This window comes from Myxine glutinosa, chromosome 3, assembly GCF_964187855.1.
Source record: "Myxine glutinosa chromosome 3, kmMyxGlut1.1, whole genome shotgun sequence".
NCBI classification, from domain to species: domain Eukaryota; kingdom Metazoa; phylum Chordata; class Myxini; order Myxiniformes; family Myxinidae; genus Myxine; species Myxine glutinosa.
Window position 1 is genome coordinate 24,019,479 of NC_136263.1, and position 12,757 is coordinate 24,032,235.

At 50.5% G+C, this 12,757-nt stretch overlaps 1 protein-coding gene across 2 annotated transcripts in view; it reads left to right on the top strand.

Annotated features, from left to right (window-relative positions):
- The window catches only part of ACADSB (acyl-CoA dehydrogenase short/branched chain), a 96,832-nt gene extending 94,449 nt beyond the window's left edge, over window positions 1-2,383 (top strand). For both annotated transcript variants that reach the window (XM_068111213.2, XM_068111212.2), the window contains exon 11: window positions 2,066-2,383. In XM_068111213.2, coding sequence (XP_067967314.2) covers window positions 2,066-2,136 — 71 coding nt within the window. In that variant the 3' untranslated portion in view covers window positions 2,137-2,383. The remainder of the gene's footprint in view (window positions 1-2,065) is intronic.
- The last annotated feature ends 10,374 nt before the right edge of the window (window positions 2,384-12,757 follow it).

A 12,757-nucleotide genomic window follows, 5' to 3' on the forward strand; every position in this document is an offset into this window, starting at 1 on the left:
AACGACCACAGAACCCCCCCCTCTATTTACATGCAATGGTTTGGTCCAGACGCAACGCCAAAGCGAACGGCGAACGGCTAAATCGCCATAGCTCGGTAAGTACTTGTCCGATTAATTACAAACCTTGAAAAGGCACATCCTCGGGTCCCCAACAATATACCTGGCAAGTTTAAAGTATATCGGACCGGTAGTTGTCGAGAAACAGCGGTCACAGACAAACGTACAAACGTACAAACGTACAAACGTACAAACGTACAGACAGAGATTACTGGAATTATAGATAGATAGATGACTATGCTTTCGATATTTGATGGTCATTTTAACAATCCGAATCGGTTTGTTTGTGTTTCACACTGAATGAAAAACGTTAAGGTTTCATGGCGATTGTGACATGCGACAGGTTCGACGATATGTTCGGCCTCTTGCACCATCTGCACTATCACCGCCAGCACTTGATGATGCCGTCACTTGTATCTTCCTGCTACCAATGCTACTGAGCATGCACTCAGTACCTGCTGCACCATTCCCAAACCTCCACACAAATAACATCTCTCCTCCTGCAACAACCCCCACTATCTCAAGTTTACTGGTGACGGAAGCACATCATAAGTTGCCGCAAACAGGAAACTCAACAATATTGGCTCCATCCTCCAAATCTCTTGCCTATTTAATGTCCTCACCTGCACACCTTCCCACCGCGTCCAAGCACCTTGATGTGCCTTTCCGACTGCTTTCACATATCTCCCCTCCTCTTCCTTTCTTCTCACCTCCCTCTCAACCATCTTCCTCCTCTCTTTCACACATGCCTTTCCCAATCGCTCATGCTTCATCCACCCTAAGCCATGCTTCCTGTGCTGTACCATCCCCATGACCTCCTCCTGTTGTAACCGTTCCTCCATCTCATCCACCTCTGCTCTTGCATTCCACTTCCGACTTCCCTTCTTCTCTGGGAGAGCATTCTTTACCACCGAATCACTCGACTCCCGCAACATCATGAACTCCCGCACCCTCACCACCTTAAACTCCTCGGTTAATGATGTCAAGGGAAACTGGAGTTTTCCACCCTGACCATAAAAGGCAATGTTTGTCAAACAGCGTGGCACTCCCAACCACCTCCTCACAAACCCGCTCACCACAACCTCCATCCTCTCTACATGCCCAATCGCAATGTCATACATCATCAATGGCCACAACACTCGTGGCATCAACCCAAACTTCAAACCTCGTGGCATCAATCCAAAGTTCAAACACCATACCTTCAACTTACCTGGCAAACCACATCCATCAATCCTCTTCAAACCTCTCAAAAGCTTGTTTCTGACCTCCTCCACTCTTCCCACATCATTCAACTCCACTGTATACCATCTTCCCAAACTCCTCACAAGGGCCTCGGTCAATGATGGAACCACCTCCCCTCCCAGCTCAAACCTGTGCATGTTATCCACCACTCCTCGTCTCACTTTCACACTCCTCGACTTTCTTGATTTAAATCCCATTCGTTCCCACCGCATCAACCTTTCCAGTCGTCCCAGTCCCTCTACTGCTGCATCAGCGGACTGTTGGACAATTGTCAGGTCATCCATGAATGCAAACATCGCTGGCAAACTCTTACCAGGAGCTAGCTCCACTTCTTTCCCATGTCCACTCACCGCACGTATCAACAACTCCATAACCAGCACAACCAAAATCGGGGAGATGGTACATCCCATCGGAATCCCCACTTACAACTTCTACCACTCTGTTACATAGGACTGTGTCGCAAACCGCATCCAAAACTGATCATAATATGCCATAAAAAAATCCCTAAATCTCCGTGGAACTCAAAAATTAATCCATGGCACACCTGAATTTCAATTATATATGTATATATATGTCGTACAATTAGCTTATTTCTTTACGTTCTTGTGCTAACTGTAACTCGATACTGTGCTGGTGACATCCAGTGTATAATTTCACATGGCCTTTAATTGTTCTTGCACTTGACATATTTAATTGAAGATTGTATGAACCTGCTTTTGTAGTTCTGTGTTTTGATTGTTTGATGTTGTTTGTGAATGCTCAACAGGAGCCATTTACGAGGGAACCACTAATATCCAGCTTTCAACAATTGCCAAGTACCTTGACAAAGAATACTGACCATGCCAACGCTATATCATGGACATCAGGTTACCAAACCATTTGTTAAAGTCTTTCCTGTAATAAACGTATTTGTATGCTTGGGGAATTTTTGTTGAAGATCATCGATGTTTTCCACTGAAGATGGATGTTGAAAGTAATTGCTTATTCTGTTAAAACTGTCCAATTCCAGAGTACGAAATATTGGGTTTGTTTGGAAAAATTATGTTTTGAATTCAAATATAATAAACATCTACCATATTTATTACACCCGGCATCCTCACTTGAATATAAAGCTCATCTAGTTGTCTCCCGCTCCGATGACTACATTAACATGAGCTCCATCCGACCGGCCGACCAATCATCCGTCCATATACTTTTGTGTTCGCGATATTTCAAAAACCGTTAAACATTTAGCGTTCATAGCCGGCGAAGCCGGTGTTGTGAATGAACGCGTATGTATTATGTTGAAAAGCCAGATTTTGCTGGATCCTTTGAGAATTTCAAAGCTTTGATGCACCAAATCGCTCCATGGAGACCGCCATCTTGCGGATGCGGAAGTATGCATAAACAATTTCGAAAAAGTTCAATAGTAGCTGGTGAAGCCGGTGTTGTGAATGAACGCGTATTATGTTGAAAAGCCAGATTTTGCTGGATCCTTTGAGAATTTCGAAGCTTTGACGCATCAAATCGCTCCATGGAGGCCGCCATCTTGCGGATGCGAAAGTATGCATAAAAAATTGCGAAAAAGTTAAATGGAGGCTTTGGCTTTGCCGGCTCATTGCGGCTTTGCAGTAGGGTCATATTATTGCAGATATATATTCCTCATGGCATTATCTCAACCTGATTAGATCACGGCGGTGATTGGCTGAATTATGTTGCCATGGCAACCGTCTCGCTGACTTGGCTTGTGTACGCGATATTTTAAAAACCGTTCAACATTTAGCTTTCATATTACACAGATCTATTCCTCATACCACCCAAAAGGTGGGAGAACAAGAGTGTCAGCTCCTTGTTATCCAAAAAATACTCCCTGGAACAAATCATATCGTCATGTGACTGCTCTCAGTTAACACCGGGAGAGTCACGAATAGCCAATAGCGAGCTTTACTCCGAGGCGATGATCAAGCAGCAGATTTTATTATATGCGGGAGGAAGAAAGAGAAGGGGGAGGGATGAAGGGTCTTACCTGTCGATCCCGCATCTTACCTGTCGATTCCACCGGCAGTCCCAAAGCCTGCAAAGAAAATAACAAACGAAAAACAGGTTTAAAATGTACAGGGAAAATAACAAAACTATTTCTTACAATAAATACCTGTGACAGGAAAAACGCGACGGTAAAACTAAATTCCTATGGGATCCACCACACCAGACTTAAAACATGGACAAAGGGGAATATAAAAATAACTTGAAAATAAATTATGTGTGAATTTTATTTGGAGGACTTAACTCAATCGGCTGGGTATTTCTCCTCAGGAATCGTCTCCGGCCATTGGCGGGAAAACCCGCACGTCTTTTGGGGCGTGCCACAAAGCCAGGCCTCGCTGCACGGTCCGTCTTGGACAGCAGGCGTGCAGCTTGCTTCCCCAGCCACGTCGGCCTCCGTTTTCGCACACCAAAGGATGGTGTCAACAAGAGTGTCAAGGACCAGGGGTGAGTGAGAGGCAGGAACGTCGAGGGACAGAGGAAGATGCGAGAGGCGAGGAAGGGCAAGAGGTCGTCGAGGGCCAGATGAAGGCGTGAAGGGCAAAAGGCAAGAGGAGAAAATGTCAGTCCGAGGCTTCTTTTATTCATCGGGTCATGACGTTATCGGTGCTTCTTTACCAATGCCTGCAGGCCCCTCGCTGCATGTTCAGCTCTCCACCAATCCACACGCAGTCCACCTCCAACATCATCGGTCATACCCCGCCAATCAGTGCGCTGCTTCCTCCTCGGCCTTCCTTCACCAATCAGTGAGTCCCTTCCTACCCTGGCCTTCCCGTTGGTCAACTCCCGCCCAACCACTGTCCTCGGCGTGGCTCTCGGCCTGCTCGACCTTCGTGGTGATGTAGCTGGTGGTGTCCATCGGCAGTGCTCAGAACTGGCTTCCGGTTGGGTTTATTGTTATTTTGTGTAGTTAATGGGCATTTCCTGCGCTACTGTCTATGGTGCAGTGCCAAAAGAGATAAAGGATAAATCACATGGGGAACGACGAACAGGGAATTACTTAACCTAATCCCTGAGCTAAACGAGATGGCATTCATAGAATACTTACCCTGCGCAGTCAACTTGTTGCGAGCCAACTCTTCTGTTTTTTGAACATTTTTTTTTCTTTGATCCAATATGGCTGCCAGACCACGTGAGCGATGACATCATAAATTTCTATTTTCTAATATAATTGTTGCATCGATCACGCTCAATACATTTTAAACTGATCAGACTAAGTGTTGTCCCTGTCGAATTATGACGTCATAATTATGGCTAATTACGTCATTGTTAACAACACCTATTCCCCACATGGAGTTCTTTACAATGAGCCATGTTTCAATTTTTTCCATGGTGGTTTTGGAGATTATAGAGGTGCAACATTTTTCGGTTTTTCCAAGATGGCACCTGTAGCACATGACCTATGACATCATGATTATAATTAAAATATTCTACAGGAGGAGGTGCTTTTATGGTGAACATTTAGTGCCCATCAGACCAACAGTTGCTGAGAAAAAAATTTCACAATGATCGGATGTGTTGTACTTGTCGAATTATGACGTCATAACAAAGGCGCCGATGACATAATCATTAACATATCTTATACCCCAAGGGGAGTACTTGACAATGAGCCATGTTTCAATTTTTTCCATGGAGCGGTTTCGGAGATATAGAGGTGCAACTTTTTTCCTTTTTTCCAAGATGGCGTCTGTACCACGTGACCTATGACGTTATAATTATCATTAAAAAGTTATACAGGAGGAGCCGCACATATTCTGAAAATTTCATGTCCATCGGCCTAATAGTTGCAGAGGAATTTTTGTTTTATTCATACTGATCAGATCAAGCGTTGTACTTGTCGAATTATGATGTCATAATTAAGGCCCCGATGACATCACCATCAACATATCTTATTCCCCATGGTGAGTACTTGACAATGAGCCATGTTTAAAATTTTCCATTGAGTGGTTTTGGAGATAGAGGTGTAACGTTTTTCCAAAATGGCATCCGTACCACATGACCTATGACGTAATAGTTATGATTTAAAAAATTCGACAGGCGGAGGCGCTTCTTTGGTAAACTTTCGTGTCAATCGGACCAACGGTTGCTGAGAAAATGAATTTTTAAAATGCAGACACGTACGGCACACGTCGGTAACTGAATGCTTAACCACGCTTTTAGCTTCGCGAGCACAGGGTAATAACATGCCCCGCCCCCTCGTGACGGCGACAAATATACAACTTCATCCGACATTCGGGCTAAACAGGTCCTCTACTTATTACATGGTGGTGGTTCTTCTTCTTCACGACAGTCGGAGCATGCTATCTACCTGGTCTAAAGTATCCCTACCCCCACAAACGTAACAATATGTATGCATCCATACCCAAGAACAAATCCCTAGAGCAAATCCAACTTCCTACTTCGACATGCTGCAGAGCTGTAATATTCAACAGAATGAAGAACTAGTCTTCCTTGAGAAGGGTAATGCCCATCTGCATTGGCGGACAGGTAGGACGATTAATGAAATCAATAGGACTTTGATTGAGGTATACTAACAGCTGTGGGAAGCAATGAGAAGCTCTTTTGCAACGACAAATGATTAATGCCCGAAATGCTTCTTGCTTTCCCTGGCCGTAAGCATATCTCGATAAACGTCCTGTTGATCCCATCCATTGCATTATTTCGCTGTCACTTCTTCATGCTATTTCAATATATGTCGTACAAGGAAATGCAAGGCTCTTCAATGCAGATTGCAGAAGTCATTTGGCCCATCTTGCTTGCATTGCAAGATCAATATTGATCAAATGACCATATTGACCAATTTTGACCAATAATTAATAATAACAATAACAATTAATAATAACAATAATAATAACCAATAATAATAATAATAATAACCAATTATTATTGACCATATAATATTATTGACCATATTGATTGACCATATTGACCATATTGATTATTGACCATATTATTATTGACCATATAATTATTATTGACCATATTGACCATATTGATTATTGACCATATTATTATTGACCATATAATATTATTGACCATATTGATTGACCATTTATTATTGACCATATTGATTGACCATTTATTATTGACCATATTGATTATTGACCATATTATTATTGACCATATAATTATTATTGACCATATTGACCATATTGATTATTGACCATATTATTATTGACCATATAATATTATTGACCATATTGATTGACCATATTATTATTGACCATATATTATTGACCATATTGATTGACCATATTGACCATATTGATTATTGACCATATAATATTATTGACCATATTGATTGACCATATTGACCATATTGATTGACCATATTGATTATTGACCATATAATATTATTGACCATATTATTATTGACCATATTGACCATATAATTATTATTGACCAATAATAATTATAATTGACCATATTGATCAAATGTGAGTTTATCAATTCAATTTCGTGAGGGGAGGAGAATAAGAAGTGGGGAAGATAACGGTGGGGAGCACACAGGGCCTTTTAACCTCAAATGTAGTTGGTTTCCCAATTTAGTGACAATATGAAAAAGCTGTTCAACTTTCAAGTCAATCGGATGAAAAATGGTAATTTTAGAAATTTGACCTCAAATCAATAGGCTTCTTCCTTATGACCAACTCTACCATCTGGTGAAGTTTCATGAAGATTGGTTTAAAATTGTGACCCGTAGGCGATTGACAGACAAACAAATAGACAGAATAACGCTCAAGACCAACCAATATACGTACTCGAAAAAAATTCGATTTGGCAATAAATCTGTACAAAAGAAATGGAGATGGGCTGGACATTTCGTGTGGATAGGGGGTGGTGGTGGGGGAGAAAGGTTGAGGTAACAAGGGAAGAGGAAAAAAGGAATAGCGTGGTGGAGATGAGAGGATTGTGTGAAGAGGGATATCAGTAAGGTGAGGGTGGGAGGAGACTGGACAGAGTTTGCTGAGTACAGAAGGGAGTGGAAGAGTATCGTGGTGAAGGCAGGAGCTTGGTTCCATTGGACGTCACCTCTTATAAAGGGAAGAAGAGAAGAAGAACAACATGCTATATATCGATGTTGGTGGCTCTGTCACTCTATAGTGAAGAATCGCTTAAAAGTTTTTAAAATTCTCTGATCCAGATTTGAATCTTCACCAAAATCTAATCGATTCTTCCTCGTCACACCCTTCGTCGTCCACGAAGTTTTGTCCAAATCCGTCTATAACTTTTTGAGATATCCTGCTATGTATCGTTTTTGGCCCTATCTCCCAATGGTGAAGAATCACTTTTAAAATTCTAGTAGCCGGATCCGAATCCGGATCTTCACCAAAATCTAATCATTTCGTCCTTGTCACATTCGCTACATCTCCGCCAAATTTCGTCCGAATCTGTCAACAACATTTTGACATATTTTGTTCACAAACAAAACAAACAAGGGTGTTGTAGCGTGGTGCTATGCACGCAACTTGTTTGCCAAAGAAGGTAAGCCACAACGCGTAGGGTCAAAAGAGTCTTTATTGTAAAGCTCAAACTGTAGCACTGACTTGCTCGGGGCTGCGAGCCCCGTGTATATCCCGAGGCCACGCCTACCCCTCGGGCGTGGCCGACACCCTCTTGGTGCGCGGAATGATGTCACCGCGCCAGCGAGCCATCGTGTCCGCCACACGCGCCCCCCCAGAATTACCGCGCACCTGAAGGGTCAGTTTGCGGGGCAAACGGATGACCCGGCCGAAGCGTCCTCTGGCGGCTGGCGGCGGCTGGGATGCCGGGATGCCGTCTGGGATGCCGCTGGCGGCATCTGGGATGGGTGCAGGACAGGGTGATGGCGTGCCGGCGGGGCTGGGTGGTGCCGGGGGTCCGCCCGCCGGGGGACGGCCCCGACGCGGGGGCCGAGCCACTGGCGGGGGGTGGTCCACGTCGAGGTGGGCCGGCTTGAGGCGGTCCACGGAAACGCGGTCAGGAGTACCGCCGATGTCCAGGGTGAAGTGTTTCGCCCCGGTCTCCAGCACGCGGAAGGGCCCGGCGTACGGGGCCGCAGCGGTGTCTGGTGGGCGTCGTGGCGGACGAACACGTACTCCGCCGTGCGAAGCTCCGGGGCGACGTACGTTGGCGGGCACCCGTGGTGCGCCGTCGGCACCGGGGCGAACCTCTGGGCGGTCTCCTGCAGTGCGGAGCGCTGCTGCGCTGCTGCGCGACCATGGTGCCGTGGAGTCGGGGAGGACCTCGCCCGGCACCCGCAGCGGTTGTCCGAAGACCAACTCCGCCGCGGATGCACTCAGGTCGTCCTTGGGCGCCATCCTGAGGGCCAGCAGGACCCAGGGGAGCCTGTCGACCCAGCCACCGTCGCGGAGGGTGGCCCGGAGCGCGGCCTTTAAGGAGCGATGGAAGCGCTCGCACAGGCCGTTGGCCTGGGGGTTGTAGGCCGTGGTGCGGTGCAGCTGGACGCCGAGCCCCCGCGCGACCGCCCCCCAGAGCTCCGAGGTGAACTGGGGGCCGCGGTCAGACGAGATGTCCGAGGGGGCGCCGAACCGGGCAACCCAGGTGGCGATGAACGCCTGCGCGACGTCCGCCGCCGTCGTCGCCGCCAAAGGCACGGCCTCCGGCCACCGGGTGGTGCGGTCCACCATGGTGAGGACGTGGGTGAAACCCCGCGAGGGGGGCAGAGGTCCCACCAAGTCCACGTGAACGTGGTCGAACCGACGTTCGGGCACAGTAAACGTGGCCAACGGGGCCTGGGTGTGGCGGTGCACCTTCGCGCGCTGGCACGCGAGGCACGTCCTGGTCCAATCGCGGACGGTCTTCCGGAGGCCATGCCAGACGAACTTGTCGGCGACCAGCCTCTGGGAGGCCTTCGTGCCCGGGTGGGACAGGCCGTGGATGGCGTCAAAAACCCGGCGCTGCCAGCCCGCGGGCATGATGGGGCGAGGCCGGCCGAGGGAGACGTCGCACAAGAGGGCCGTGCCCATGCCGTCGAACGGCACCTCAGTGACACGGAGGCCCGTGACGGCGGTCCGCAAGGCCTGGACGTCGGGGTCGGTGGTCTGGTCCGCCGCCATCCGGGCATAGTCGATCCCGAGGTGGACCGCGTGGGCGACGGACCGGGAAAGGCAATCCGCCACCGGGTTGTCCTTCCCCGCGACATGCCGGATGTCCGTCGTGTACTCGGACACGGCCGAGAGGTGACGCTGCTGCCGGGCCGACCACGGCTCGGCGACCTTGGCCATCGCGAAGACCTTGGGGTTTGTGGTCGACGAAGGCCGTGAACGAACGGCCCTCGAGCAGATGGCGGAAATGCCGGACCGCCAGGTGGAGCCCGAGGAGCTCGCGGTCGAAGGTACTGTACCGCCGTTCGTGCGGGCGGAGCTGCCGGCTGAAAAACGCCAGCGGCTGCCAAGCTCCCTTCACCCATTGCTCGTGCACCTCGCCCACCGCGTAGTCCGACGCGTCGGTGGTGAGGGCGATCGGTGCATCGGGCGCCGGGTGCGCGAGCATGGTGGCGTTAGCCAAGGCGAGCTTCGCGCCCGCGAACGCTGCGTCCATCGGCTCGGTCCAAGCAACGTCACCTTTGCCCGGCTTCCCCCGGAGGGCCTCGTGCAGGGGGCGCAGGAGCTGGGTGATGCGGGGCAGGAACCGGTGATAAAAGTTCATCATGCCCAGGAACTCCTGGAGCCCCTTGATGGTGCGGGGGCGCGGAAACCCCATGACCACCTCCACCTTGGCCGGTAAGGTGATGGCCCCGTGCCTGGTGACGCGGTGCCCCAAAAAGTCGATTTCGGCGACGCCGAACCAGCACTTGGCGGGGTTGATGATCAGGCCATGCTGGCCCAGGCGTTTGAAGAGCGTGCGGAGATGGCGGAGGTGCTCCTCACGGGACGCGCTTGCGACGCGAATGTCGTCCAGGTAGACATAAACGAAATCCAAGTCGCGCAAGACGCTGTCCATCAGCCGCTGGAATGCCTGAGCCGCATTCTTCAACCCGAAGGGCATCCGCAGAAACTCGAAGAGGCCGAATGGTGTAATGACGGCCGTCTTCGGTATGTCCTCCGGCCTGACGGGGACCTGGTGGTAGCCGCGGATGAGGTCCACCTTGGAAAAGAAGGACATTTTCACCAACCGGGCGGAAAAGTCCTGGATGTGAGGGACCGGGTAGCGGTCGGGGGTGGTAGCATCGTTGAGGCGGCGGTCGTCCCTGCACGGCCGGCATCCCCCGCCGGGCTTCGGCACGATGTGCAGCGGCGATGCCCAAGCGCTCTTGGAGCGCCGCACGATGCCCAGCCGCTCCAGCGTAGCGAACTCCGCTTTCGCCACCGCGAGCTTCGTCGGCTCGAGGCGGCGTGCCCGGGCATAGACCGGTGGCCCGACGGTGGGGATGTGATGCTCCACCCCGTGCTTGACGGCCACCGCCGAGAAGGTGGGCCGCGTGAGGGCCGGGAAACTGGCGAGGAGGCGGGTAAAGTCATCCGCTGCCGGAAGCGTACAAACCAAACTCGCCGGGACGGAACCGTTTAGCAAGCCGCTTGGTGAGCCGCTCGGTGAGCCGCCAGTGAGCCGCTCAACGAGCTGCTCAGCGAACAAGCGAGCGAGCTAAAGGTTTCGGCCTGGACGAGTCTTCTGTGCTTCACGTCCACCAACAACCCATTTGCACAAAGGAAGTCCGCACCGAGCAATGCCATGGGCACGCTGGCGGTTACGAACGACCATTGAAAGCGCTGCCTTCCGAACCGCAGGGAGAGGCAGCGCTTCCCGAATGTGCGTATGGGTGTACCGTTGGCTGCAAGCAATGCGGGGCCCCGGCCCGCGGTTCGCTTGTCGGACGCGTGGGCTGGGATGACGCTTACCTGCGCTCCTGTGTCGCAGAGGAAGCGTCGCCCGGACAAGGTGTCCGTAATGAATAAGAGGCTGCCGGAATTGCCGACGCTCAGAGCCACTATCGAGCGTCGGCTCGGTCGTTTCCCGACTTGCCAAACGAGCACGACGGGCAACACTTCTTCGCCTTGTGGCCGAACCTGGCATGGAAATGGCACCAGGCTTGCGGCGGGAGCGGCGGAGGCCGCGGCTTTCGCCGCTGCAGTGGTGGTGGGCGGGGCGTGGCGGCGGCCACGAGGTGTGCATGCGCATCAGCCTCGGGATCCACGAGGTGTGCATGCGCATCAGCCTCGGGATCCGCGACGGCCGCACCGAAGCTCGCCCGCGTGTCACAAGCCGCGAAAAACTTGTCGGCCTCGACGGCCAGAGCGCGGGGTTCCCCTATTTTGGAACCGGCCAACGCGAGGCGTACCTGTGCCGGTAGCTGGCGTAGAAAAAGCGCCCGGAATAGAAAATCCGGGGCTTTGTCACCCAGCAACGACAGCATGTAGTCCATCCGTACCGATGGTCGTGTGTCGCCGAGTTCGGGAAGGTCCAGGAGGCGGTCCGCCCGTTCGAACTCCGTGAGGCCGAACGTGGCGATGAGGAGACGTTTGAGCGCCCTGTACTTGTGCTCCGCCGGTGGGTGCCGCAGGATGGACACGACTCGGGCGGCTGTGCCGGGCCCGAGGGCGGCGATCACGTGATGGTAACGCGTCTCGTCCGCCGTTATTCCTCGAAGCTGGAACTGTGCTTCGGTCTGCACGAACCATACCTCGGCCTGTGCTTCCCAAAACTCAGGGAGCTTTACCGCGACCGCGTTGCTGGCCATGGTGCGTTCTGTGGTCAGCGACGGCTGAACCAAAAGGGGTCACCATTGTAGCGTGGTGCTACGCACGCAACTTGTTTGCCAAAGAAGGTAAGCCACAACGCATAGGGTCAAAAGAGTCTTTATTGTAAAGCTCAAACTGTAGCACTGACCTGCTCGGGGCTGCGAGCCCCGTGTATATCCCGAGGCCACCCCTACCCCTCGGGCGTGGCCGACACCCTCTTGGTGCGCGGAATGATGTCACCGCGCCAGCGAGCCATCGTGTCCGCCACAGTGTAAACATAACGTCCATCCACCTGAGACATTTCATAACAGTGGTGTAGTTAATGTTATTGTCATGATGGATGTGGTTATTGTGGGTTGTTGTTGTTTTTCTGTGATCCTTCCATGTAATTTTTTTTTTAATGTGTTTTCCTCTTTAAGTGGTATTGCTATATATAATTTGTGTGCTCCTCCCGTATCCGACACGGGTTTCTCTAAATGGGTCCTGCTGTCCTGAAATAATAAACATGTTCCCGTTTGAACCGACGTGTGCGGTTACCAAACCCGCATCTTCTTCATCAATTCGCATAGACGGTTTTTTTTTAATGTTTAAAAGTACACGAATTTTTCTTGCGAGTAAATAGATTATTAGCTTTGCAATAATGCCATTTTGATTGATTTCTGACATGAAGCCGGACGTACGGATGCCAGTTGTAATTATTTACACACATTTACACTTCAAAAAAAATGTGGGTTTAAGGGGCCGAAGGCTCGTGA